Source organism: Lepus europaeus, chromosome 5, assembly GCF_033115175.1.
Source record: "Lepus europaeus isolate LE1 chromosome 5, mLepTim1.pri, whole genome shotgun sequence".
Taxonomy (NCBI): domain Eukaryota; kingdom Metazoa; phylum Chordata; class Mammalia; order Lagomorpha; family Leporidae; genus Lepus; species Lepus europaeus.
In genome coordinates this window covers 8,639,865-8,665,788 of record NC_084831.1, presented here as the reverse complement: position 1 = coordinate 8,665,788, position 25,924 = coordinate 8,639,865, and the positions used below count along the sequence as shown (strand labels likewise).

The following is a 25,924-nucleotide window of genomic DNA, read 5'->3' as shown; positions in this document are numbered from 1 at the left end:
TCCACACATCAGTGATGTGCGCAGGGCCTCTGTTCCCTGTGGTGGACTCTCAATGCTTTTCTTGTTTGTTTTAACAAGCTCTTTACATATTGTAGCCATTCTTCGCTTACCTCATGTCTCCTGACACTTTGTTTTGTGCAAATATTGCAAAGTTCGTGACTTCACATGCATTCCTCCCCCAGAGATGGCGAGTGGCTCCCCGCCCTGCTCTTACCCCCCCACACTCTGCTCCCACCCCCGCCCCGGGCCCTGCAACTGGCCAAGACCCAGAGGTTGACTTTGTCGCGGGCTCAGTCAGCACTCCCTGATGCCGTGAGTCCCTGGGAACTCCGCTCACTTCCAAAGCCCAGAGGAAAGGACCCAGAGTCTCCTCCTTCCGGTCGGTTTGCCTGATTTTTCTCTTTGGCAGCAAATGCGTTCATTTACTGATCGCCCAACGGGGGCTCCGCGGGTGCAACGGGAACAAAGCAGACAAGGCCCTGCTGTGGTGGAGGGCGCAGCTTCCAGGGCTGACGTCTGCCCGGAGCCCTTGTCCAGTGCCCTCGGGGCCGGCGTCACCCGTGCAGAGGAACAAGCGAGGCTGGGGGCAGATGGAGCTGGGAGGTTACTCTCACCAGGGGTCTGCCAGTCAGGGGGGGCTTCCTGGAGGAAGTGGCATTGGGGGAGGGGGAGCTCTGAAGGCTGACTCAGCAACACAGAGGGAAACGACTCTGGGACCACGGGAGCAGCGGGCGCGAGGCCCTGGGCGTGGGGAGCAGCAGTTTTTAGGCCTCAGACGCAGAGGCTGAGGCTGTGGGGTCAGAGTTCAGGGTTCAGCCCGACCCTCGCGGGACCTGATCTGGCCCTGCCCCAGCCCATCTTCTGTCTGATGGGGGGAGGGGATCGCACCCCCCCCCCCTGCCCCCAGGGACAGAGGCCTATTTTTGGAAGGCTGGTGACCAGGGCAAGGAGGGCCCCCTGGAGTCCCACGGTGCCTTGCTCCTTCCTCTGACCTCGGCTGGGCGGGGCCTCGCGCCCTTTGGGAGTTCACCGGGAGGTGAAGTCTCCTCCAGTGGGGGAGGCCCCGGGGCACTCACCAGCTCTGTCTGCTCCCCTCCTGGGGGCGGCCACCAAGCAGCCAAGGCTCTTGGCCCTGTCCTGGCCCTGGTCTAGGACCCCAGACCTGGGGACCCTGGGGCTGAGGCCACGCCCACTGCGACTGGCTGTAGGCTGTTCCTGCCCCCCCCCCCCAGGGAAATGCCAGCCCCAAGCTCCGGGCCCTGGAGCCGGCCAGCTCTGCACAGGAATCGCCCATCCACCCCCGCTCTCTGGGCACACGTGCCTCTCCGAGCCTCAGTTTCTCCGTCCTCAGGCTGCAGGGCAGTGGCACCCATAGCTCCACCCTGGGGACAGTTCCCTACACTGCTGCGTGTGGCATCAGGGCTTTGCCAGCGTCAGCGCAGACGTGTGTCTACTGGGAAGGTGGGCAGTGTTAACCAGGGACACCAGGCTCGGGCCACCCTCCCGAGAACCTAAGGAAATCGGGAGGTCCAGTGGGTCGGGCCTCTCATGCCCAGAGAGGTTGCCAAATGCACTCCAAGCTGCACAGCAAAGCCAGGCTGGGGTCCTCCACTAACAGCCGGGCCTGCAGTCAGGCGGGGCATTGGCTGGGAAGCCGTGGAGGGGGGCCCGTTCCTGGTGCAGTCCCCCGCCCCCACCCTGGGCCCCAGAATACCCTCCCCCACCCCCGGCACTGTGGGTTCCGGTCCCCCGGGCCGGCTCCGGAGCCTTGGCGTTGGCATTGGGGGAGGCGAGCCGTCCGGCGAGCGGGGCGGCCGCCACACACTTCAGCTGCCAACTCGCCGCGGCCACTCAATCCATCACCCGGGGCGGGGGCTCCTGGCCGCTCCGCCTGCCGTGTTGTTTTAGTCCGGCTCAGGCTGTGAGATAAACGGGGCATGAACTGGCCCCCTGGCAGGGGGTCAGCCCCTTCTGCCCTCATTAAAGTGCCAATCAAGAAGAGGAATGGAGATGCAAGGAGTGAGCACGGCCGCCCGGAGGCCAGGGGGGGCAGCAGCCGGGCCCCCCCAGCCCGCAGCCGCCCGGCCGTTCCGCCACGCCTCGTGCATCTGCCTGCCACACAGCCACGGCCACCTTGGCCTCACCGAGAGGGAGCCTGGGGGCCCTGGGCGTGCAGAGCAGCGCCCCCGCCCCTCCCAGTGCCCGTCCACGGGGCCGCTGCGCTGGCGGCTCCCTGAGCTGCTGCCACAAAACAAAACTGTGGCTTAAAACAGCCAAGATGGGGGCTGACGGGGCTCAGCCCAGGGAATTCTCTGCCCCATCTGTGACAGCGGCTGAGTGGCCGCCGGCTGGGGCTTCACCGGGCCGGGAGGGGTGGCGTGGCTCAGCCTCGTACCCGGGCCCTCCGTGGGGACAGCCAGAGGCCGGCTCGCCCGGTTCTCTCCGGCAGCTGGGCCTGTTGCTCCCATCTCCGTGGAGCTGGGGTCGGCGGCCACTTGGATGTGACTTGAGGGGGTCCCCGGTCCCCCCTTGCCGAGGTTCACGTGTTGGGAACTGGGCCCCAGGGCCGTGATGCGGAGGTGGGGACGCCTGTCAGAAGTGGGAGGTGGCTAAGTCACCAGAGGGAATTCACGCGGTCTCACGGGACTCCAGGCTGTCCTGACCCGTGGGTTCAGCTGCTCTGCTGCTGACCCAGCTCCCTGCTAAAGCACCTGGGAAAGCAGCGGAGGGCGGCCCGGGTGCTTGGGCCCCTGCACCCACGCGGGAGACCCAAGATGAACCTCCCGGCTCCTGGCTTCAGCCTGGTCCAGCTTTGGTCGTTGAGGCCATCTGGGGAGTGAACCAGCAGATGGAAGCTCTCTCTCTCCTTCTGTCACTTTGCCTTTCAAATAATTTTTTTTTTATTAAAATACCGGGATGTTATCAGAGGAGTGCCCCCTGCCCGCCTCGCCCGAGCAGGTGCAGGCGCCAGCCCTGTGCTCTTGGCCCCCCAGGGCCACCTTTTATCAAGTACTTTGTCATCACAACCGAGGCGGACCCAGCGGGGCCTCTGCCTGTCCGTGGCTTCTCCTCGGGGCCGCTCCTCTTCCGCCCAGGCCCAAAGAGAGTCAGGGCCCAGCCCAGGATCCCTGTGGCTGCCAGGAGCCCGGGCCCCGTGGGGCGTTCGTGCCGTCTTCGGAGTCACTTTCACAGGTGGCTCCTTTCCTGCTGCCCGGCCAGGACAGGGTGGGGCGGGCTCTCTCCCTGGGTTCTCCACCTGGAAGGCGAATGCGCTGGGGGCTTGGGGGTGGGGAGGCTGTGGTTCCCCTCCCACGTATGCACCCATCACAGTGTGTCCTCTGGGAGAACTTCCCCCAGAAGCCTACAGTAAGGCATTTGGGAGAGAGAACAAAACAGGCGAACAGCAGGATCACGTATGAATGTTGAATATGAAGTAGTAACAGCTGTCGCCACTGCGTAAAACCCTGGGCTGTGCCAAGCGTGGTCCCAGCAGTCGCGTCTTGTCCTGTTGTCCCCTCGGCCAAGGGGACGGTGCTCCCGTTAGTGCTGCTTCCCAGCTGCCACAGGTGAGCGGCGTGGGCCCTGGCGCCCAGCAGACGTGCACTTCCGGCCAGAGGAATGCCGCTGGCTGCCAGGCTGGCTCGGCTGTGGCTCCGCCGTGCCCCCTGGCCCACTGAGGGTGAGGATGGCCCTGGCTGCCCTGTGGACCCAGACCACGGCAGGTGCGTGGGCAGGGGCCAGCGCCTACTTGCCGTCTACGTGCGCCCTCCCGTCCCACCCCCTGCGCTCTGCCCTGGGAGGCTGAACCCCACGGACGGCATCCTGGGCTCCTAACAGCCTGGCTGCCAGGGCGGCTCGGCCCGCAGGCCACGGGGCAGCAGAGCCAGCCCAGGAGGCGGCGGGGACTCCCCCATGCTTGCCCATTCCCTGCGGGGGGCGGTGCTTGACTGTTCCGCTGTTGTTACTGTTTGGCTATTGTTTCTACTATTGATTTATTTGAAAGGTGGGGCGGGGGGGGGGAGATCTTCCATCTGCTGGTTCACTCCCAAAATGGCTGCAACCCCTGGGGCTGGGCCAGGCGGAAGCCAGGTCTCCCACGCGGGTGGCAGAGGCCCGAGTACTTGGCCATCTCCCCCTGCTTTCCCATGTGCCTTAGCAAGAAGCTGGATTGGAAGTGGAGCAGCCGGGACTCGAACTGGCGCCCACATGGGACGCCGGCCCCGCAGGTCGCAGCCTTATCTGCTGTGCCCCACGTGACTGTTCATCAAGGTGGGGAAGACGTGAAGGGAAGGTCAGTTCTGTTTTGGATCCGTCGAGCCTGAGATGCTCTTCAGACTTCTGGCAGAGAGGCTGAGGAGGCAGCCAGAGCTCCGCGTGGGCTTCAGGGCAGAGACCCGGGCTGCAGACATAGCTGCGAGCACGTGGACGGCAGGGCAGGCCCGGGCGCTCAGGGAAACAGAGGGGGGTTTGGCTGCAGCAAGGAAGCGAGGGGTCTGGGGTGGGGGGCAGAGAGCTGAGCAGGAGCCAGCCAGGACGAATAGGGAGGCTCTGTCAGCCGCGTGAGAAGAAAACCAAGCAAGCGTGGTTTCCTGGGAGCAAAGGAGGAAAAAACTGAAGACGGAGAGAAAGTGACGACCCACGGCCAGTGCGGGCCAGCAGTCAGCTCAGATGGGGCCTCGTTGTCGAGAGTGAGAGCGGCCGCAGCGTGGATGCACTGCTCCCCCACGCATGCACAGGGAGTCCCCGCCGCCTCCTGGGCCGGCTCTGCTGCCCCGTGGCCCGCGGGCCGAGCCGCCTGGCAGCCAGGCTGTTAGGAGCCAAGGATGCCATCTGTAGGGTTCAGCCTCCCAGGGCAGAGTGCAGGGGGCGGGAAGGGAGGGCGCACGTAGACTGCAAGTGGGGGCTGGCCCCTGCCCATGCAAAATGCTTACAACGGTCAGGGCTAGGCCAGGCTGAATCCAGCAGCCTGGACCTCCATCGGGATCTCCCATATGGGGGCAAGAGCAGAGGTACCGGAACCATCTCCTGCTTCTCCCAGCATGCATTAGCAGGGGGCTGTATCGGCAGCAGAGCAGCTGGAATTTGAACTGACACTCCGACCTGAGGCCCGGAGATTCTAAGCGGTGGCTGAACTGGATGTACCTCGTGCCTGGCCCGGAAATGGAAACTTTTAAATGGAAATTCCAGATCTTAGGAATACAGTATCTGAAATGGATTCTTTGCTGCTTAATAACATACCAGCTACATAGCAGAAAACAGAAAAATCAACAGAAATTTTCCAAATGAACACACACAGAGAAAGAATAACAAGACAGGACAATATAAGGACAGACTAAGCCCTGTGGGACGTGAAGTGGGATGATACACTTGAAGTTGGAGTTACAGAGTGGAAGGAGAGGGAGAATGAGGCAAAGGAGACGCTGGAAGTGATAGTGGCCATTTTCCAAAGGAAATGAAATGGGAAGTGACCAACAGTCGTGCACACGGGGGCATTCCAGTCTCCATGTGGACTGTAAACAGGTGACGTCACCGGCTGACACCATGACTGCCTTGGTTTGCGTAAGTTGCTCTGTGATTCGTTGTCTAATGATGGATGAAAGATACCAACGCACAGATTCCTGAAGCTCAGCACACCCCCACACAGGACAGATCAAAACCCCACAGCCAGACCACCGCGGTCAGACCGGCGGCTGATGAGAGGAAGTTCTTAGATCTCAGCAGAGGGAAAGGCCACGCCACACGCGAGAGCAAAAAACAAGAAGCACAGCCGACCTCTGCACAGAGACGCTGGAAGCCGAGTGAGCACAGAAGCAGCCTGCCGACCGAGAAGTCTTCACCGGTGAACAGACCTTTTCAGAGTCAAGCAGAATACAAGCCGGAAATACTTTGTTGCCACAGAACCTCACTACTGCAAACACCGACTGGTGGTCTTCAGGCTAAAAAAAAAAAAAAAGCCCCGAGGGAATGCCGGGGCTGCAGGAAGAGATGATAGCACAGCCGGCCACGGTGGAGGTGAGAGGGTGCCCTTGGCCTGGCAGGGCGGACGCCTCCGGGCGCCTGCATCCTCCTCACGGTGGTTACAGCCTCAGCTCCGGCAGTAACCGTGGCTCAAGTCCTCGGGCCCCCGCCACCCGCACAGGAGACCCACACTGAGTTCCTGGCTCCCAGATCTGGCTGCCCAGTCTCTGCCGCTGCAGGCATTTGGGGAGCGAATCAGCAGGTGGGAGCGCACGCTCTGACTCTCAAATAAGTAAAAATAAATATTTTTCAAACATCTATTAATCACCTTATCATAGCCCAGAAGAAGATAAAATAACATGGAGAAAAAAATTTTTAAAGAAAGTGAGTGTGGCCAGCGCCATGGCTCAACAGGCTAATCCTCCACCTTGTGGCGCTGGCACACCGGGTTCTAGTCCCAGTCGGGGCGCCGGATTCTGTCCTGGTTGCCCCTCTTCCAGGCCAGCTCTCTGCTGTGGCCCGGGAGTGCAGTGGAGGATGGCCCAAGTCCTTGGGCCCTGCACCCCATGGGAGACCAGGAGAAGCACCTGGCTCCTGCCATCGGATCAGCGCAGTGCGCCGGCAGCAGCGGCCATTGGAGGGTGAACCAACGGCAAAAGGAAGACCTTTCTCTCTGTCTCTCTCTCTCTCACTGTCCACTCTGCCTGTCAAAAAAAAAAAAAAAAGTGGAACAAAAAAAAAAAGAAAAGAAAAGAAAGTGAGTGTGGAGCCAGCACTGTGGCATACCGGGTAAAGCCGCCGCCTGCAGTGCCAGCATCCCATAAGGGCACCGGTTCGAGTCCCAGCTGCTCTACTTCTGATCCAGCTCTCTGCTGTGGCCTGGGAAAGCAGTGGAAGATGGCCCAAGTCCTTGGGTCCCTGCACCCACGTGGGAGACCTGGACGAAGCTCCTGGCTCCTGGCAGTTTTGGCCATTTGGGGTTCAGCAGATGGAAGATATCTCTCTGTCTCTCTGTCTTTCCCTGTCAACTCTGTAACTCTGATTTTCAAATAAACAAATACATCTTAAAAAAAAAAAGACCCAACTATATGCTGTTTGTTAAATATTGGCCAACAAAAGGAAGAAATTACAAGGATGGAGAAAAAAAGTGCATACTAGGTAAACACGAACCCAAAGAGTACCAGTGTGGCTGTACCACTGTCAGACAGATTACGTCAGGGCAAAGAATGTTATCAGGTAGAGAGAGAGAGAGATTTTTTTCTATCCATTGGTTGACTCCCCAGAGGGCCACAACTACCAGAGTTGGGCCAGGCTGAAGCCAGGAGCCAGGAGCTTCATTTGGGCAGGAGCCCAAGCACAGTGCTACTTTCCCAGGTACATCAGCAAGGAGCTGGATCAGAAGTGGAGCAGCCAGGACAGGACCTGGCGCCCACATGGGATGCTTCACTCACTACGCCACAATGCTGGCCCCAAGGAATTTCATGGGAAAGAAAAGAATAGAGCAGCGGCTAGATCAGGATATGGGATCCAGGATGGGTTAAACCGGGAGGAATCGGCATGTTTGCCTCCAGGAGGGGGTCATCTGGTGGTGGGGGCAGGGCGTGGGACTTGGCGAGGTGGGACAGTGAGTGGAGAGCGGCAGGTGCAGTGTCCGTGGGAAGGCAAAGGACGATAACGTCCGGCACAGGCGGAAGGGCAGGCGTGCGGCTGTGTAGACAGGGGGGCAATTTCCCGAGGCAGTGCTGGCCTGAGCCGCGGGGCCCTGCTTGGGCGGGGTCCTCTTGCGACTCTGCCGGCTCCTGACCCCCAGGCCTTGCTGCTGAGAGAGCTCGAGTCGGGCGCAGGAAGCGACCAGACCACCAGTGGCTGGGACAGGAGATCACAGATCATATGACATAGATCATATCAATTCAACACGTAAGGATTTGTCTCAGCCTTTTAAGACCACAAAGAAAACTATTTTTAAAAGTTGGAGCGGGCATCGTGACACAGTGCGTTAAGAGAGCCTGGGTTCGAGTTCATGCTCTGCTTCCGATCCAGGCTCCTGCTAATGGCATCCACGTGGGAGACCTGGATGGAGCTCCTGGCTCCGGGCTTTGGCCTGACGCAGCCCCAGCTGTTGTAGACATTTGGGGGAGTGAACCAGTGGATGGAAGGTATTCTTCTCTCTCTCTTTCAATCTGTCACTTTGCATTTCAAATAAATCAATGAATCTTCAAAACAAAGAGAACGTGTTTGAAAGTCGTCAGTTGAGGGCTGGCGTTGTAGCGCAGCAGCTGAAGATGCCACTTGCGACCCTGGCATCCCACGGTCCCAGTGCTGGCTCCGGTCCCCGCTGGCGCTCTCTCTCTCTCTCTCTCTCTCTCTCCCCCCCCGCCTCTGTCACTCTGCCTCTCACATACATAAATCAGTAAAAATTTAAAAAGCAGTACGTCCATGGGAGAGGAAGTGGCGCCCATCTCCCCCAGACTCTCAAAGACCGAAACGCTCGCTCACACACTGCACGGCAAGGGTGCGGGCAGGACGCCGCCCGCGTGCGTCTGGCGGCTGCGTGAACCGGCACGGACTCTGCGATTTGGTGACAGCTGTCAAGGCTCCAGATGCACAAGGGATCCAGCTGTTCCTCTCCTAGGACGGCCACTTCGCCCGCGTGACAGGAGGGCACAGGTGACTCCCGCAGCCCTGTGTGTCCTGGCAGGACCGCAGACGGCTCCAGTCAACACCGGGAGGAGGCTGGGAAAAGACACTGGGGCATCTGTGAGCCGAGACAGCGCGGGGGCTTCCTGCACTGATGCGCAGCAGTGAGCGGGAAGAGCGAGGGCAAACATGGCAAAAGAGGAAGGGAGTTCGCAGAGCTGCACGCGTGTATATACACATACGTGTGTACACGTGCCCACGTGTGCGGGTGCTTCCAAAAGTTCATGAAAAATGGAATTAAAACTTCAGCTGGGTGCAAAGATTTTGAAATCCACCCATTTTTTTTTAAAGATTTATTTATTTATTTGAGAGGTGGGTGGGGGGTCTTTTATCTGCTGGCTCACTTCCCAAATGACCACACGGCCAGAGCTGGGCTGATCTGAAGCAAGGAGCCAGGAGCTTCTTCTGGGTCTCCCACATGGGACAGGGGCCCAAGGACCTGGGCCATCTTCCACTGTTTTCCCAGGCCATCAGCAGAGAGCTGGATCGGAAGTAGAGCAGCCGGGACTCGAACTGGTGCCCATATGGGCTGCCGGCACTGCAGGCAGAGGCTTAGCCCATTACGCCACAGCACTGGTTCCATCCAGTGTTTTTACAGAACGAAAAACTTTTTGAAGACCCCTCAAAACATCTCTGTGTGTGTAAAAGTGAGAGTGTGTGTACTGTGTGTGTACTTGTCTGTATGAGTGTGTGTGCGTGTGTATGTGTATGTGTGTATGAGTGTATGTGTATGTGTGTATGTGTATATAAGTGTGTGTATGTGTGTGTACTTGTCTGTATGATTGTGTGTACGTGTGTGTATGTGTGTATGAGTGTGTATATGTGTATGTGTGTACATATGAGTGTGTGTACTTGTCTGAGTGTACGTGTGTGTGTACATGTACGTGTGTGTATGTGTATATAAGTGTGTGTATGTGTGTGTACTTGTCTGTATGATTGTGTGTACGTGTGTGTATGAGTGTGTGTACATGTGTGTACGTGTGTGTGTACGTGTGTGTGTGTCTCCCTGGAAAACGACACTGGAAACCAGGAAGGGGAAGCCGCGCGCTGGATGACACGGCGGAGGGAGGGAGAGCGAGGGCAGCGTAAATGAAACCGGAAGGCAGGAGGCGGTGTCCTGCTTGCCGCCCCCTCACCTCGGCCCCTAAGAGGCTGGCTCCAGGGGTGCCCCCGACGCACGCAGGGCTCTTACACCCAGAAGGCACGAGGACCCACTTCGTGCCTGTGACTCGTGGGGGGTGGCTCCTGGCCGCCGACGTTGTCTGGAGGGATGGGACGCCGCGTGGGACAGACGCCTCCCCTCTCCACGAGCGCGCTTGAAGTCAGCCTCGGAAGGCGTCGGCCGGGCTCCTACCTGCTCCACTCCCATGGGGGCCCCTGGGACGGACGGGCTGGGCCATGGCCCTGGCCCTGGCCTGTCTCTCGTGTGTACGTGCCCACGTGCACGCCGCCCGGGACGTTCAACCTTCTGGGCAGCAGGCCAGGTCTCGGCTCTGTTTGCAGAGTTACCTAATCCCGTGTCGGTGGTTGGCAAACAGAGCCCGGCTCCCGGAGCCCAAACAAGGGAGGGGCAGCAGACCCGCCCCTGCTGCCCACCCCCAGCAGCCTCCAGGGCACCCTGAGATGCCCCCCTAAGGTCCTCAGCCAAACTAGGGCGCCTGGGTTCACCTTCCCTGCAGCTGCCTGGGGAGTCCCCGGAGGGGCAGGACAGGGCCGGGCCACCCCTCTGCAGGGGTGGGGGCTACCCCGGGGCCACCAGCGCCCCCTGGGGCCTGTGCTGTGTCTCTCCTCTGCCTGACACCACCTCAGCCTTGTCTCCAGCTGCAAGCTCCCCTCTAAACGGAGGCGGAACATCTGGAATCGGCCTGCCCTTGGCCCACCAAGAAGCTCTCCAAGTGCCGCAGACTTCACTCAAAGGCCTTTGCCTGCTCGGTGGCCGTTAGGGCCAGGGCTGGGGACCTGGGAGGACCGAGGAGCCTCCCGGCCAAGACTCTGACCAAGGCCCCACCCCCACGCTGTGGCTGGCTCGGGTGCACCCAGCAGGGAGAGAGTGTCCACGCCCTGTGCCACCACCAAAGCCAGCGCCACCTTCCGTCTTGAGGGGCCTACGGGTGTCCCAGGCTCTTGGTGTGGTCACAGCCTTGGGCCACAGCTGGCTTCTCTTGGAGTGGGCAGGGGGCGGGCGGTCTGCTGGCCAGCAGCGACAAAGTCGGCCCATAGCCCTGGCCGGGCGCAGGCACCAGCGAACCAGCGACGCGCCCTGGCCAGGCCCTGCTTCCCCGAGGCCCGGGACCCAAACACCGCCTGAAACAGCTTCCCGGTGATTCTGGGGTCAGGCAGCGCGGGATGGCAGCGAAGGCAGCAGGAGCGACACCTGGCTTCCAGGCCGGGACAGGCGGAAGGGCGCCCGCCCCCAGGGAGGCCCTGCCCCTCCTTGCACTGCCAGCCCACGGGCGGCACAGAGACAACACCCTCGCTGGGTGTCCGCCTGGTCCATCCATCCGGGCCTGCGCCCCTCGCACCCTGGCCCTGCCAGACTTCTGAGAATGCCCACCCCGCCTCCGCGTGAACCCTGACCCCTGGTGCGAGCAGAGGGTAGAGTGTGCTGGGTCACGCGTGGGCCACACATCAGCCACAGCTCAGGCGCACAAGGCCGGCAGGGCCCCCGATGCCTCCCTCCCCCTCCTCCTTGCTGCCCCCTGGCCTACAAGCACCCCCGGACCCGGCCTGGCCACAGGCGGGTGGGAGAGACACAGCCTCACAGCCGAAACCTTTGCGTCCTATTTCCACAGCGCTGGCGCCCGGCCCACCCCGCCCGGGCTACAGGGGAGGGGTCACCGAGGGCGCTGTTTCCAAATACGCAGGGCGGAGCTGCGCACCACTGCCAGTGCCTCTCTCTCTCTCTCTCAACACCCTGCCCCTTCTGATCCTCCCCCCAAGGGGGCTTCACTGGCTTCTCACCTCGTGGCGCCGTCAGATCTTCTACAGTTGCTCTGAGCTATTTTGTCCAAAAGGACGACTGTCTTTCAACGTGGCCGCGTGGGCATCACGCGGGGCCGTGGGCGAGGTGTCCTCTCAGCTCTCTGCCTGCTGCAAGTGACCTAGATGAGTAAGTCTTGCCATGGGCTGGTGCCGGGCCAGGGGCCACAAGGGCGCGGGGGGCCAGCCGCTCTCGCCTCTCCGGCTGGCCTGTCTCTGGCTCACGTCTCTCCCTGTGCTGCAGAGGGTCCCCGCAGTGCCAGGCTCAAGGCCAGCGGAAAGCAAGCCTCCCTTGCTAACTTCCCGGCCCAAACCCCTCGGATCATTTTGTGGTGCCCATGTGTGTGCACGGTCACCAGGCAGACGGGTTGTTGGGCGCCAGAGCTCCAAGTGCAGGGGGCGGGGCGGGGGCTCCCTTGAACCGCATGGACAGAGAACAGGTGAGAGACGGTGCCTTGGGCGGAGGGGGTGACACAGGGAATGGAAGGTCTCTGCCTTTCAAATAAATACAAAATAAAAATTAAGGGACCGGGCTGGCGCTGTGGCACAGCAGGTTAGGCTGTAGCTTGCAATGCTGCCATCCCATATCAGAGTACTTGTTTGAGTCCCGGCTGCTCCTCTTCTGATCCAGCTCCCTGCTAATGCACCTGGGAAGGCAGTGGAAGATGGCCCAAGTGCTTGGACCCCTGTACTCACATGGGAGAACTGGAGGAAGCTCCTGGCCTCAGCCTGGCCCAGCCCTGGGGAATGAACGAGCTGATGGAAAAGTCTCCACCCCATCCCCACTTTTTTCTTTTCTTCTTTTTTTAAATTTATTTTTTATTTATTTGAAAATCAGAGTTACAGAGAGAAGGAGAAACAGAGAGAAAGGGAGAGACACAGAGAGATCTTTCATCTATTGGCTCACCACCCAGATGGTCACCATGGCCTGGCCGCCAGGAGCCAAGAGCTTCATCCAGGTCTCCTACATGGCTGCAGGGGCCCAAAGACTTGGGCCATCCTCTGCTGCTTTCCCAGGAGCATTAGCAGGGAACTGGATCAGAAGAGGAGCAGCTGGGACTTGAATCAGCATCCATATGGGATGACAGTGTGGCAGGTGGCAGCCATACCCAGCTACACCACCATGTCACCTCTCCCCTCCCTTTCAAATAACCAAATAAGGGCCCTTGCTGGTTCACTCTGCGAAAGGTACAAGTACAATTTCAGCAATTATGTCATACCACTTATATCTGGTTTTCTTTTTTGTATTTCATGTAAGAACTAAAATTGGCGCTCAGCAAACGTCACTGTCTCATTGTTTACATTTTTTTAAAGTGGTGTGGGGGTAGGGGTGGGGCAGGTACCCTGGGAGGCAGTGGTGATGGTTCAGGCAGCTGGGTCCCTGCCACCCACGTAGGAGATGGAGCTCCTGGCTCTGGCTTGAGCCCTAGTCCAGCCCCAGCTGTTGCAGATCTGTCTCTGCCGTTCTTTCAGATAAATTGTACAAAATCATAAAATTGTACAAAATCATAAAATTGTACAAAATCATAAAATTGTACAAAATCATAACATTTTCAAACATAAACTCAAGTGGTTACACAGAGCGACAGAACTGAACCAATGCCAGCTCCAGTGTTCTTCTTCTTCTTTTTTTTTTTTTAAGATTAACTTTCTTTTATTCATTTGAAAGAATGACACAGAGAGGGAGAGAGATCTTCCACCTGCTGGCTAACCCCTCCAAATGCCTGTAACAGCTAGGGTTGGGTGAGGTCAAAGCCAGGAGCTAGGAACTCCACCAGTCTTCCATGTGCATAGCAGGGGCCCTAGCACCCAGGCCACCTTCTGCTGCTTTCCCAGGCGCGTTGGCAGGGAGGTGGATGGCAGGCGGAGCAGACGGACGGACCCTGCTGTACCACAGCGCCAGCCCCCAGGGCTCCTGACTCTGCTGTGCCACATCGCTGGCCCCCAGGGCTCCCGACCCCGCTGCGCCACGTCGCGACCCCCAGGGCTCCCGACCCCGCTGTGCCACGTCACGGCCCCCAGGGCTCCCGACCCCGCTGCGCCACGTCACGGCCCCCAGCGCTCCCAACTCCGCTGTGCCACATCGCCGGCCCCCAGTGCTCCCGACCCCGCTGCGCCACATCACCGGCCCCCAGGGCTCCCGACCCCGCTGCGCCACATCGCGACTCCCAGGGCTCCCGGCTTTGCAGTCACCGCGGCCCCCAGGGCTCCCGGCTTGGCAGTCACCGCGGCCCCCAGGGCTCCCGGCTTGGCAGTCACCGCGGCTCACTTCAAATCTGCGTCAGCACAGGAACCGAGCTGCTGGAGACCTGGGCTCCTCCGAACCCGCACAGCTCCCTCTCCAGGTACAGGGGGAGCCGGGTGCCGACTGCGCCTCGGGGCATCCTCAGGACGGTTTCCGTGGGAAGGGGAGGTTTGCGATAGGAAAGAGGCACGTGCGTGCGCATCTTACCCGTCTACACCACTAAACAGAGTGGGCGCCTGCAGCTTCGGCAGGGAGGGGGATTTTACTGGCTGAGAATCCCCAAGCGCGTGGTGACAAACAGGCGGACCAGCTTCTGGTCCCAGCTCCAGGCTGGTTTTCCACTGGCTGCGGGCACCTTCGTCCGCCTGCTCCCAGGCCACCACGCACCGTTCACAGCCGCTCTGTCACTGCCTCCCCTTGACCTGCCACGGCCACGTCACCCTCCCCAGCGTGGCTCCTGCTCCCAGGATTACAACACGATTTTGCACACGGGGACGTCCGCCCTGCTGCGAGCCCGACAGAGACCTCACCGGCCCCTTCCACCCCCTCCGCCCCCTTGGCCACCCCTGGCGCTGTCTTCTGCTTTCCCCACCCACTTCTACAGCTGCCCCGCCTCCCACTCCTTTCCTCATCCTACACGCGACCACTGAAGCCGCAGTGGCCTAGGTGTGGCCCGGTCCCTTCTCTTGCTGTCACCCACACACTCCCCTGACCCAGACGTGGCGCCCAGGCCCGCTGCTGCCCCCTTTCCCACCCGCTCCACCTGGCCGGGCCACGCGCATCTCAAACCACGTACGCCAGCAGCTGGCCGAGGCGTACTTATCCACAGGCAACGTTTACGTAACTCACTTCAGTGAGCGGGCTGTGGCCGTGGCCGTGGCCGCCCAGCTCTACCTCCAGGGCTTCCCACTTTGGGAACGATGCCGCTGGCTACAGAGCTACTGATGCCAGAAGCCCGGGAGCCACCCCTACACCTCTGTTCCCCTAATCGCTGCGTTAAACCAGTGCCCTGGGTTGGTTTGTCCTCAAAACTCCCCCGACTCTGTACTTCTGTCCCCACTGCCCCATCCTGGCCCCAGCCCCTGCATTTCTTGCCTGGGTTACCCAATAGGCTTCCTCTTTCCATTCAGTCCACCTATTCTCCATTTTGCAGCCAGAGAGAGAAAAAAACAGAGACAAAGAGGGATCACCCTTCTTCTGTTCACTCCCCAAATGCTCCCACAGCCACAGCTGGGCCGGGCTGAAGTCAGGATCCCAGAACTCCATGCGGGTCTCCCAAGTGGTGGCAGGGGCCCAAGCACTTGAACCACCACCTGCTGCCTCCCAGGGTGTGCATTAGCAGGAAGCTGGATCAGGAGCAGAGGCGGGACTCGAACCCAGGCCCTCTGGTAAGGGAGTGTCTTCACTGCTGGGCTAAACCTCCCCCGCCCCCCGAGAGAGGTGTTTTGGAGATGTCCATCCTAACAGCGAACGCCCGAAGACCTCTTAGGAAGCCCAGCGGGAGCCTCGCTTGCCTCGTGGCGCAGCGTCCCAGCCAGCCTGGAGACCCCCGGCCTCAGATGTGCCAGCAGCTCCTGACCCCAGCGCTCCACGTGGGCGCTGCCCTTTCTCTTTCAATTTGTGAGTTTTGCTTAGTCCTTCTGTGTCTGCTCTTAACGTGAGGGCAGCGAGGGTCGCCCTGGCTGGTGCACGAGCCCGGCACGTCGCCCTGGCCGGTGCACGAGCCCGGCATGCTGCAGGTGTTCCAGAACAGGGGCAGAGGCGTCCTCACGCTGGAACACGAGTCACCCGTGCAGTCTGCAACACCGAGGGACGGGCGATCTCTAAGGACCACCCCCCCCCCCACAGGACCGAGGGCCACCTGTCTGCAGCCTTGGCCAGCCTGCACCCTGAGGCTGAGTGTCTGGGGTAAGTGTGTCCCCAGAGCAGGACTCGCCCCCTGAAGCTGCCTTGGGGTCTGTCCGTACCTCCCCGCTCCCCGCTCCCCTGGGGCTCACCTGCCCGGCAGGGGCTCCCGGGTCGCGGTGGTCCAGAGCCGCATTTTCCTCCAGGCGGAATGTACCCATGACTCCGCTGAGCTCTTAGCCCAGAGGCAAGCGTGAGGTGGACGCTGTAGGAGCGCCTGGGAACTGCTTCCCCTGGTGTGCGGCTAGGTATCTCGGTGGCAGAACGGGTTGGCCCGGCTCCCGGGCGCACAGGCGGCGGCTCTGCCGTCCACGGCGTGGCTCCGGCGTCGGGCGCTGCGGAGCGCCTGCTGGCTCACCGGACGGAAGCTCCGCGAGGCGGCTGTGTCCTGCGCTGTTAGCTTCTCACCGCCATTCCAGGCGCAGAACGTGCGAAGCTGCCTCAGGCTCCTGAGGACTCGGAACAACTTTTTTTTTTTTTTTTTTGACAGGCAGAGTTAGAGAGAGGGAGACAGAGAGAAAGGTCTTCCTTCCGTTGGTTCACCCCCAAAATGGCTGCCATGGCCGGCGCTGCACCGATCCGAAGCCAGGAGCCAGGTGCCTCCTCCTGGTCTCCCATGCGGGTGCAGGGCCCAAGCACTTGGGCCATCCTCCTCTGCCCTCCTGGGCCACACTCAGCACAGATGGACGATCACTGGGGCTGAATTCCTGCAGCCCATGGACGTCCACATCTCTTTCTCTCCCATGCTTCAGAGAGAATATACTTTTGTTTCATAGGTTCATGGAACATTTGTAAAATCTGACCAAGTCCTTGCACAAAGAGGGAACCCTATGGCAGTGGATCAAGATGTTTCTTGAGGGGGCCAGCGCTAATGGCATAGGAGGTAAAGCCACCGCCTGCAGTGCCGGCATCCCACATGGGCACCAGTTTGAGTCCCGGCTGCTCCACTTCCAATCCAGCTCTCTGCTATGGCCTAGGAAGGCAGCTGAAGATGGCCCAAGTGCCTGGGCCCCTGCACCCACGTGGGAGACCCAGAGGAAGCTCCTAGCTCCTGGCTTCGGATCAGCCCAGTTTTGGCCACTGCAGTCATTTGGGGAGTGAACCAGCAGATGGAAGACCTCTCTCTCTGTCTCTGTCTCTCCCCTTCTCTGTCTATAACTCTGCCTCTCAAACAAATAAATATATGAAATTTGCATACTTTAAATAAAATTTAAAAATAGAATTAAAGACCACATAGAGAGCAGTGAAAGAACGCAAATATCGAAAAAATACTTAACACTACAATCTTGAGAGAAGCCAGATGCAGTCAAAAGAAAATCTGTGACCCTGAAGTGCCATCACCGGGGGCGGTGCACCGGCACAGTGGGCTAAGCCACCACCTGAGATGCCTGCACCTCACACAGGAGGGCCAGTTGGAGGCCTGGCTACTCTGCTTCTGCTCCAGCTTCCTGCTAATGCGCCTGGGAGGGCAGCGCATGGTGGCCACGTACTTGTGCCCTGTCACCCACATGGGAGACACAGATGGAGATCCAGGTTCCTGGCCCAGCCCTGGCTGTCGTGCCACCTGGAGAGTAAATCAGCAGATGGAAGACATCTCTGTCTCTGTTCTCCCTTTCTCTGTCACTCTGCTTTTCAAATAAGTAATCTTTAAAAGAAAATTGCTACCATTATTCAAGAAGAAAGGTGAAAAAGATACAAGAAGGCAGCTAAGGGCAGGTGGCACTCTGGATCTGTGGGTTCTGTACCTATGGACTCGACCAACCACAGACGGAACATGGGGAAGGAATTGCTGTCTGTGCTGGACACGCACACACTTGTCATTGATCCCTAAAGCAGTACAACTACTGACACAGCTCTTACACTGCATTCGGTGCCATAGATGTGAAGTCTGTGGGAGGAAGTGTGTGGTTCCAGGCAAATCCTGCACCCTGTCACACACGGGACTTGGGCATCTGTGGACTCTGGTGTCCCCGGCGAGTCCTGGAACCAATCCTCCATGGATGCCGAGGGACCACCCTCCTTACCAAAAACAAAAACAAAAAACCACCACGAAACAGGACCTCAATCAAGAGAACCAGGTAGAGAGAATGTAGGATTACAGATGTAATCAACAGACGGATAAAAACAAAGTAAAACTGAAACACATTTCAAACTGGTTCTTTGAAAAGCACAGTCACCTCCCCAGAACGTCAGCTCTGACAAACAGCAAGAGGCGAGCAGGATTCGGAACGAGAAGGCAGAAATGCCCACCACTGACGGGAAGAGTGCAGCTGCGTGGGAACCGATTCAGACGCCCAAGAGAACTGAACGCTTTCAGAAAACCAAATGTACTGAAATTGACCTATGAAGAAATGGAAAACGTGAGTGTTCCATGGACCAGACAGTAGGACGATGATTAAAGGAAAACCATGAAGAAAGCTCCAGAACCTCAGAGTTCGCAGCCTACTGTCCTCTCAGCCAGACGGGCCGGGCTCCTGCAGGACACAGAGGACGTGAGAGCTCCCCAGTCCACTCCAGGAAGACGGTGTCATTTTAATTCTAAAATCTGATGTGGATGCTACAGAGAACACCACAGACCCTTTTCATTTTAAAGACGCGGAGACTCAAAATCTCAGCAAAAAGACCGAGGAACTGCAGCAAAAGAGTGAACATATTATGTGCAAATGGCGTTTCTTCCAGGGATTATGGGTAATTTGGTATCTGGAAATCTATCAATGTGACACAGTACATAAAAAACAAAGGAAAGAGGCCGTGGCTCACTCCTCCGCCCTGCGGCACCGGCATCCCATATGGGCGCCGGGTTCTAGTCCTGGTTGCTTCTCTTCCAGCCCAGCTCTCTGCTGTGGCCTGGGAGGGCAGTGGAGGATGGCCCAAGTGCTTGGGCTCCTGCACCCCATGGGAGACCAGGAGAAGCACCTGGCTCCTGGCTTCGGATCAGCTCAGCTCTGGCCATTGCAGCCATTTGAGGACTGAACCAGTGGATGGAAGACATCTCTCTTTCTCTGCCTCTCCTTCTCTGTGTGTAAGTAACTGTAAAATAAATAAATCTTTAAAAAAAAATTTGTGATAGTGTCCTGAAGGTGACGGTGAGAAGAGCAGCTCACAGCGCCGTGCGATTGCCCTGCCGGGAAACCAAACACCAGGAAGTGAGGACTGCCGCGGGGCTGTGTCTGCACAGCCCTGCACAGCCAGGGTGCGTCTGGGCAATGCGTGAGGTTACTGAGCCTCAGGTGGAGTGGATGGGGTAAGCAGAGGGGAGGGCTAAGGGCCTGGCGGCGGCTGGGGTGGGCAGGCAGCAGGAAGGGAAAAATAAATCTCGCAACTGCCACCACGGGACTGAACAGAGACCCCAAAGTGCACTTTTGGTTTGCATCCGTATAAAAATGCAAGAGCTAATTTTAAAAAGTTTCAGCAGGATTATTCCCTTTCTTCTGTAATTATTCCCTGGCCAGAGGGCGACTCAGCAGTTCCCTGCAGGGCCCTCCCAGGGCAAGTAAGCGACCGTCACCCCACCGTCACCCCACCGGCCGCAGTAAGTGCCCTTTGGGGTGAGTCAAAGCTTCCACAGAACAGTGACTGCTCGGAGCTCTGCTTCAGACAATGCTCCCGGGGCTTCTAAGACGCCTGCTCTCAGGGTCCTGCGATGCATGGTGGCCCGTGAGCAGCAAACACCAAGTTTGCCGGGCCGCGCTGGGAATTTCATTTTCGGTCTACGGAGCTGGGGCGGAGCTGGCCTTCCCTTTCCTAGTGGGTGGGCAGCCTGAAGCTCCCACAGCATGCTCGTGCCCGTGAGCCCCTGGAAGCGTGGAGGCGCTCTCTCACTGGGGAGTTACCTGCACCCCCTAACTGACATGCTGTTCTGGCTGGCTCTTGTTGAGGTCAAGTCGGCGGCATAGGTGAGGTGCTGGAATAGGCGAGGGGGAACATCTCTGGACTCAGTCCAGGTTTTTGCCTATACTGCACCAAACTCTAGCAGCTAAATGTGGCTGGGACAAACAGAACGAGTCTGCCGGGTCTCACTTGAAGTTCATGGCCATCTGCCTCCAGTGGGCCCTTAATGTAGCCTGGCAAACATAACCACCCTTCTCTGTTCACGCTCCCATTAACCTAGGTAACCATCTCCAAATCGCGACTACCTCCTGCCCCAAACCCATTTCCGGCTAATCTTGCTGGTAAGAGACCCAGTGAGCAGCCCGTGGCACCCCCCCTCACATGGCACCCTTCCTCACATGGGCCCCTCTCTCGCCCGTGGCACCCTCCCCCATGTGGACCCCTCCCTCGCCCGTGGCACCCTCCCTCACGGGGACCCCTCCCTCGCCCGTGGCACCCTCCCTCACAGGGACCCATCCCTCGCCAGCTCCCCACCCTCTCTCACCCGTGGCACCCTCCCTCATGTGGACCCCCCCCTTGCCAGCTCCCCACCCTCTCTCTGCTATTGGCCCCCATTCCCTGTGGAAGTGCAGCCATCTCTCTCCTCCCACTTAGGGCTGGAGCCCCCAGAGAGCTGTCACTATTCACTCTTCCGTTTCTCCCTGGGATCTGCGTCAACCCGGCTTTCACCCCCCCACTCCCGCCCCACGATACTAGAGGGGTCTCCTGGGACGGGATTCCTCCCGACTGGCTTATCAGCAGCATCTGGGGCTCATCTTTGGAACCTCTGCCCTCTGGGGGTCGCTCCGACCCACTCTCTTCTGCTGTTTCCTCCTCCTCCGAGCTCCTTCCTGAGGGGTTTGGGCCACATCAGCACCACCCTGGTAGCAGTACCGCAGCCAGGTGGGCTCCCGAGGGCGGAGCGTGGGAAGCAGGGGCCTCTGCAGGCGGGAGGCTGCGTTTTACGGTGGACGTCGCACTGTGTGTGGTATTTCTCGTTGGCGATGGTTCTAGAATTTAAGGAACATCAAGAAACCAGAAGAACACAGCAAGTCTGGGAGGTCAGTAACACGTTTTATTCCACAGGAAGAGAAATGACGGCTCTGGTGTGACAACCAGACTGAAGAGCCTTAACAGGGTGACTGTCACAATCACTCGTCACTGCGTTTTCAGAATCTTCCCAAGCAGTGACTACAGTGTTTGAGGCACAGATGATTCTCAGAACACAGAGGTGAGCACCCACCAAGCAGCGAGCCAGAGGCTGCTCGCCTGTCCTCGGCTGCGCGTGGCCCGGCCCAGCGTGTGGGACGCTGCTCTTGGCAGCCTTCCTGGGGCACGGGGGAGGCCGCGGTCCGGGCCGGCCGACTGGGCTGGGCCGGGGACCTGGGATGGCTTTTGACGTCTCCTTACCCACATTCCCCTTACTCCACTCACTTTACTGTCCTCAGAGGGGGACTGTCACGAAAATTGGTAGAGATCATCCTAACACAGCCTCAGACAGCACTGGCTAAACACCAACATGAAAGGAAACGGCATTCTGGGAGCCAGGGGCAGGGCCTGCTCCTCCCAGAGATTTGGGTTTTGTCCTGGGGAACCAGGAAGCTGAGTCCAAAGCCCCTGAAACCTCACCCGCCTGGCAGGAGGCAGCCTCCCAACACCGCCCATTTGGTCTTTGGATCCCATTTTAACATCTGCCTCTTTTAAGACGCAAATGTCAAAGGGAGTGGTTGTGCAATCTTGGGAGCCCGGCAACTATTTAAAGAGCTGATTAAAATTAGAAGAGGCCAGGAAGAGGGCATCTGAGCTCGGTCCTCCTGAACCACCAGCCCCTGGCAGCCCTCAGCCAACTTCCTGCACTCAGAGGGCCCAGAGCAGACTTCCGGAGGAACACTAAACTCCTTAATCCGATAAAGAGATTTCAAGTGACCTGCCAGGAAGTGACAGAGACTCGCTGGCCTACACAGGCGACCCTTCTTTAGATCACAGTCTCAGGCAGGGGGTTACTGATGGCAAAACCCACAACCAAACTGCGGAGTGCAGAGGTACAGTGGGGCGAGAGAACCCATGGCCTTTCTGCTTGGATCCTGTGTGAGTGAGCCCCCGCAGGATCATGACTGCCACTCAGTGCAAAGCCAACTAACCAACCCCGACCCACCTGGCCCTGCCAAAGCCAGGCTGCAGTTCTGCCGAACTTGGCGCCCAAACCTTGGCGGTCAGGAGCACTGATCCTTCCCAACACTACAGCGCTCACGCTGCAGCTCCGGGCCCTCCGCTCTGAACGCCAGCGAACACACAGAGAGGGGGAGTGGGGCACGGGCAGAGGGCAGCTTCACTCGCGTCCTGGAGGATCTGGGTCACGGGTTAGAAACACCAAAACCTTCGGCACATCCACCGAGTCATCTCAGAGCTCAGCTCCACGTGGTGAGATTGTAGAAATTGATTATTTTATTAAAATAAAAACTTTAAAATCACAAGGTGACTCACTCATTGTAGAGTAACCCCCTCCCCCATTTATTTCTCACAGAAAAGGGAAAACACCAAAAACAAGACCCAGGGAGGAGGCGGGGGCATTCAGACCAGGCTGGAATTTAAACCACAGACAAGGGGCGCTTTTGCCAAAAGCCAGTTCCATGAATAGCTCACAAACCGGCCGTTAATACTCCTGTTTCATTCCCTTTTCTGAAACTCTCTCTCTTCCCTGTTCTGTCCTGGTGCTGCCATCCCTGGGTCCCCCGGGCTGTGGAGCTGCATGGCCAGACCAGGACTTGCTCCTCTGTCGCGGGGGGCCCAGGAAGTCGGCATTCTTGTTGGAATTGTGATTTTGTACAGCAATCCATGGGATTTTTTTCTTCTAAAACAACAGAGCTTACCAATGTTTCAAACCCCTGGTAACAACCTGCCAAAGACAAACAATGCCGCTCTGTGTGTGCTGGGGCAGCGGGAGCAGGCGGCCACCGAGCCACGCTCCTGCCCCGCGAGGGCCAGCTCTGCCTCCGAGGCCCCCGCCCGGGCGTCCAGGGCTGCACAGGCGTCCGGCTCAGCGCCACGGTCACACCGGTCACACCGCGACTCACTTCCCACGGTTCCTTTAGTTTGCAAACGCAGGGCACAGTGCCCTTCGCCTTCTGCGAATGCCTTTCTACAGAGAGGACCCTGAAGTACGTGAGTAAGATCCGTGCAACAGGAGAGCCAACAGAACTAGAGACTTCGCACGCGTCGCGGGCCCTGTTCAGAGGTGCTCCTACCTATTTACAACATATATACATGTTAACAAAACACAGGGCCGTCTAAAACTTAGATTCATCTCAGCACTTCTTTTTTATGATATTCAACCCATATGTTTTTTTTTTTTTAATCACTTCCCTGTAGTCTAGCGTAACTCCCGCCGCACGGATGAACGCGGCTTCCACGCGCGCTTTCTCCCACGGGGTGTCCTTCCCTCCGTCTTCGCTGTCTCCCCCAACCCTTCGCGGCTGCCTCTGCTCGGAGCCCAGCGTGCGGCCTCTGCCCTCTCCGGCCGGGCTCGCGGGTTCTCAGGCGTCCAGCTCCAGCTGCTCTTGGTTTTCGCTGAGTCTCAGCATGAGCTGCTGTTCGTAGTAGAGGCTCTTTGCATAGTTTATCTCCTGCGACAGCTTGACGGCGAGGACCTCAGACTTCACGTGCACCTGAGGAGGAGCCCAGAGTGAGTGTCCCCGTGGGGAAGCGCAGCCAGGCAGAGGCGCCAGGCAGCAGCTCCTGACCTGGGCGCACGTCAGAACAACGTGGCATTCTTCTAAGAAATACAAACTCCCAGGGCCTGCTCTTGGCCAATTCTGGTTTAAGACCCTGGAATTGGTGTTTGAAAAATACTCCCCAAGCGACTGTGCCGACCCCAGGCCTCCCCGCTGAGAGCCCGGATCTGCCGACCAAGGACGGACAGCGAGCACACAGGACTGCCCGTCTGGGGACGGCCAGAGGAGGAAGACAGGGAGCGAGCAGACGGCTGCGGGCTTCCTTCCCGAGGAGCGGGCAGAGGAGGAGCCGGGCAAGGCTCCCCACCACGAAGAGGCGCTTGTAGAAAGCTCACACTGGAGACGCTAATGCTTATAAGCAACAGCCGACGCTGGGCCAGGGACCCCAGGGAGCCTGTGCACACCAACCCAAATCGGAGAGTGTGCCCAGCAGAGAGGAGCAGACAGACTCCCACCTGCTATTTCTCCATGCAGAAGGACCAGGGAAAGCGCAGGCGCACTAGGGAAAAGGGTCGGGACTAGCACCTGGGAGTCACCAGACACCAAGTCAGACTGCACTTGGGAAGGGCGGCTTCCTCACACCTGCTCCTGCTGCTCCAGCCGCCCCTCGGAGCAGAGGCAGCGCTGCATGGGGTCTGTGGTCTAGTCGGACCACCTGGCTGGGAGCCCCAGCTCCGGGGTCAGCTGTGCAGACATGAGTGAGTCAACCCGCCCTCGCCTTTTTACTCCTCACCAGTCCAGTGGGTTGTAAGGTGGAACAGCAATCCCCCTGAGATGCTCGGGGACAGCCTGGCACAGAGCAGGCCTTCTGCAAGCGCCCGTTACTCACAGGCGCGTTCTCATCTCCACGTCCTGCCAGCCAAGTCCCTCCTGCCTCTGGACACTTACTGAGCATGCCAGACACTGCTTCTTTGTGCAAAACAGAAAGTTACGGAAAGAACCAGAGAAGCCAGGGCACGCTCTGACATCTTAGGTTCAATACCTGGAACCAGAGAGTCCCATTTTGGGAACGAAGAGCTGCTGTGTCCTTAGCTGTTGCCGACAGCTGGCCAGAGGAAGCACTGCTGGTGCACTGCAGCTGTGGGCAGCCGGGGCCCAGCGGTGAGGAACCTGCCTGGGGGCACTCGCGGCACAGATGGAAGGCAGTGCCAGATTGGGAGGAACCCCGCCTGAAGCTCCTGCTGGGAGGGGTGCAGGGCAGAGGGAGGCAGAGCCCCCCACCTCCCGAGACCTGTGCACCCGCCTCGGGTGCTGGATGGATGCTGGCTGGGGACTCACCATGGGCTTCTGGTGGGACGGGCCGGGGATGGACACGCCACTACTTGTGTTCACTGCTTTCTTGGTCACCTGCACGTACACCTTCCCGTGGTCTTTGGAGACAAGGCAGTGGTAGAGATCGTCGTACTTGACTTCTAGGAAAATGGCCTCTCTGTCTACATAGTCGCCGCTCTTCAGGAAGTACACAGCTTTGGAAGAGATGAGCACGCAGTAGCTGTCGGTGTTCTCCACGGCTATGAAGCTGCGAAGGAAGGGAGAAGAGCATCGAGGCTGAGTCTCTCCCCACGGCGGTGGCTGCGTATCCCTCCGAACGGGCCAGCAGGAAATGGGATGGAGGCCTGCGTGGGCTGTGGGGTCCAAAGGTCTGAGCGTGAACCCAGGACCCCGCACTTACTACACCTTGGGCACCTCCTAACCCCTCTGTGCCTCAGCGTCCTCATGTGTAAGTGGGGAGTAAGAGCGACCCCGCCTGAGGGGGCTGCTGGGAGCCCACGTGCACCGCACACAGCCCCTCCATCCAGGCGCTAAGTCGGCGTCAACTAGTGATGACCCCACACAGCAACGGGAGCAACGTCATGTTCTGAATTACATTCCGTGGGCTGTTTCTGGTGAGCCTTTCGGATAGCTTAAGCCTTAGAGAAAACCCTAACGGTGCTTTATGGGACAAAACGTGAGACTCAAGCAGCCAACGAGGAAGCTCACTGCGCAGCGTGGCCGAGGTGACACCAAGAGGCGTAGGAGACACGCCCAGTGGGAAGTGGAATTAACACAGCTTTCCCAACGTGCGAGCTCGGGGGGACGTTTGTACCCGTGGGCTCACTTCCTGCCTCGGCTCTGAAGACAAGGCTCCGAGGCTGCTCAAGGCCTCCAGTGACGGGGACTCACGGGGCCACTCCCCGTCCAGAGAGCCCGGGGACGCTGTCGTCTTCATTCCCCAGCTTTTAGCCACTACTTCTCAGAGCTTTAGGGCCACTTAGAGAAAACGGAATTCCCCTTCCATGGCGCTCACAGGCTTGGAGCAGAAACTTATGCGCGGCCACTGAATGAAGAGGAGTGACCGGGGGAAACCGCAGCGGCCGCTCCCCCACCCAGCCTGGCGGCCTCCCTGTGTCTTGTGACAGCCTTTCACAATGGGGCTGCGGTCTCAAGGGACAGTGAGAAAGAACGTGGATGACAGCCAGAATACTAAGAGCTGACCAGAGACTGGCTGCCAAGCTCCAGCTTCCACACTGCACTTGCGCGGGGCCATGGCTCCACCTGC

General features: G+C 58.9%; 1 protein-coding gene across 4 annotated transcripts in view; it reads right to left on the bottom strand.

Moving 5' to 3' along the window:
* Positions 1 to 20,714: 20,714 nt before the first annotated feature.
* The window catches only part of VPS13D (vacuolar protein sorting 13 homolog D), a 275,909-nt gene continuing 270,699 nt past the window's right edge, over positions 20,715 to 25,924 (bottom strand). For all 4 annotated transcript variants that reach the window (XM_062190461.1, XM_062190458.1, XM_062190460.1 and 1 more), the window contains 2 exons: positions 24,664 to 24,904; positions 20,715 to 23,319 (listed from right to left, as the gene is read on the bottom strand). In XM_062190461.1, the coding sequence (XP_062046445.1) occupies positions 23,188 to 23,319; positions 24,664 to 24,904 (373 nt within the window). In that variant the 3' untranslated portion in view covers positions 20,715 to 23,187. The remainder of the gene's footprint in view (positions 23,320 to 24,663; positions 24,905 to 25,924) is intronic.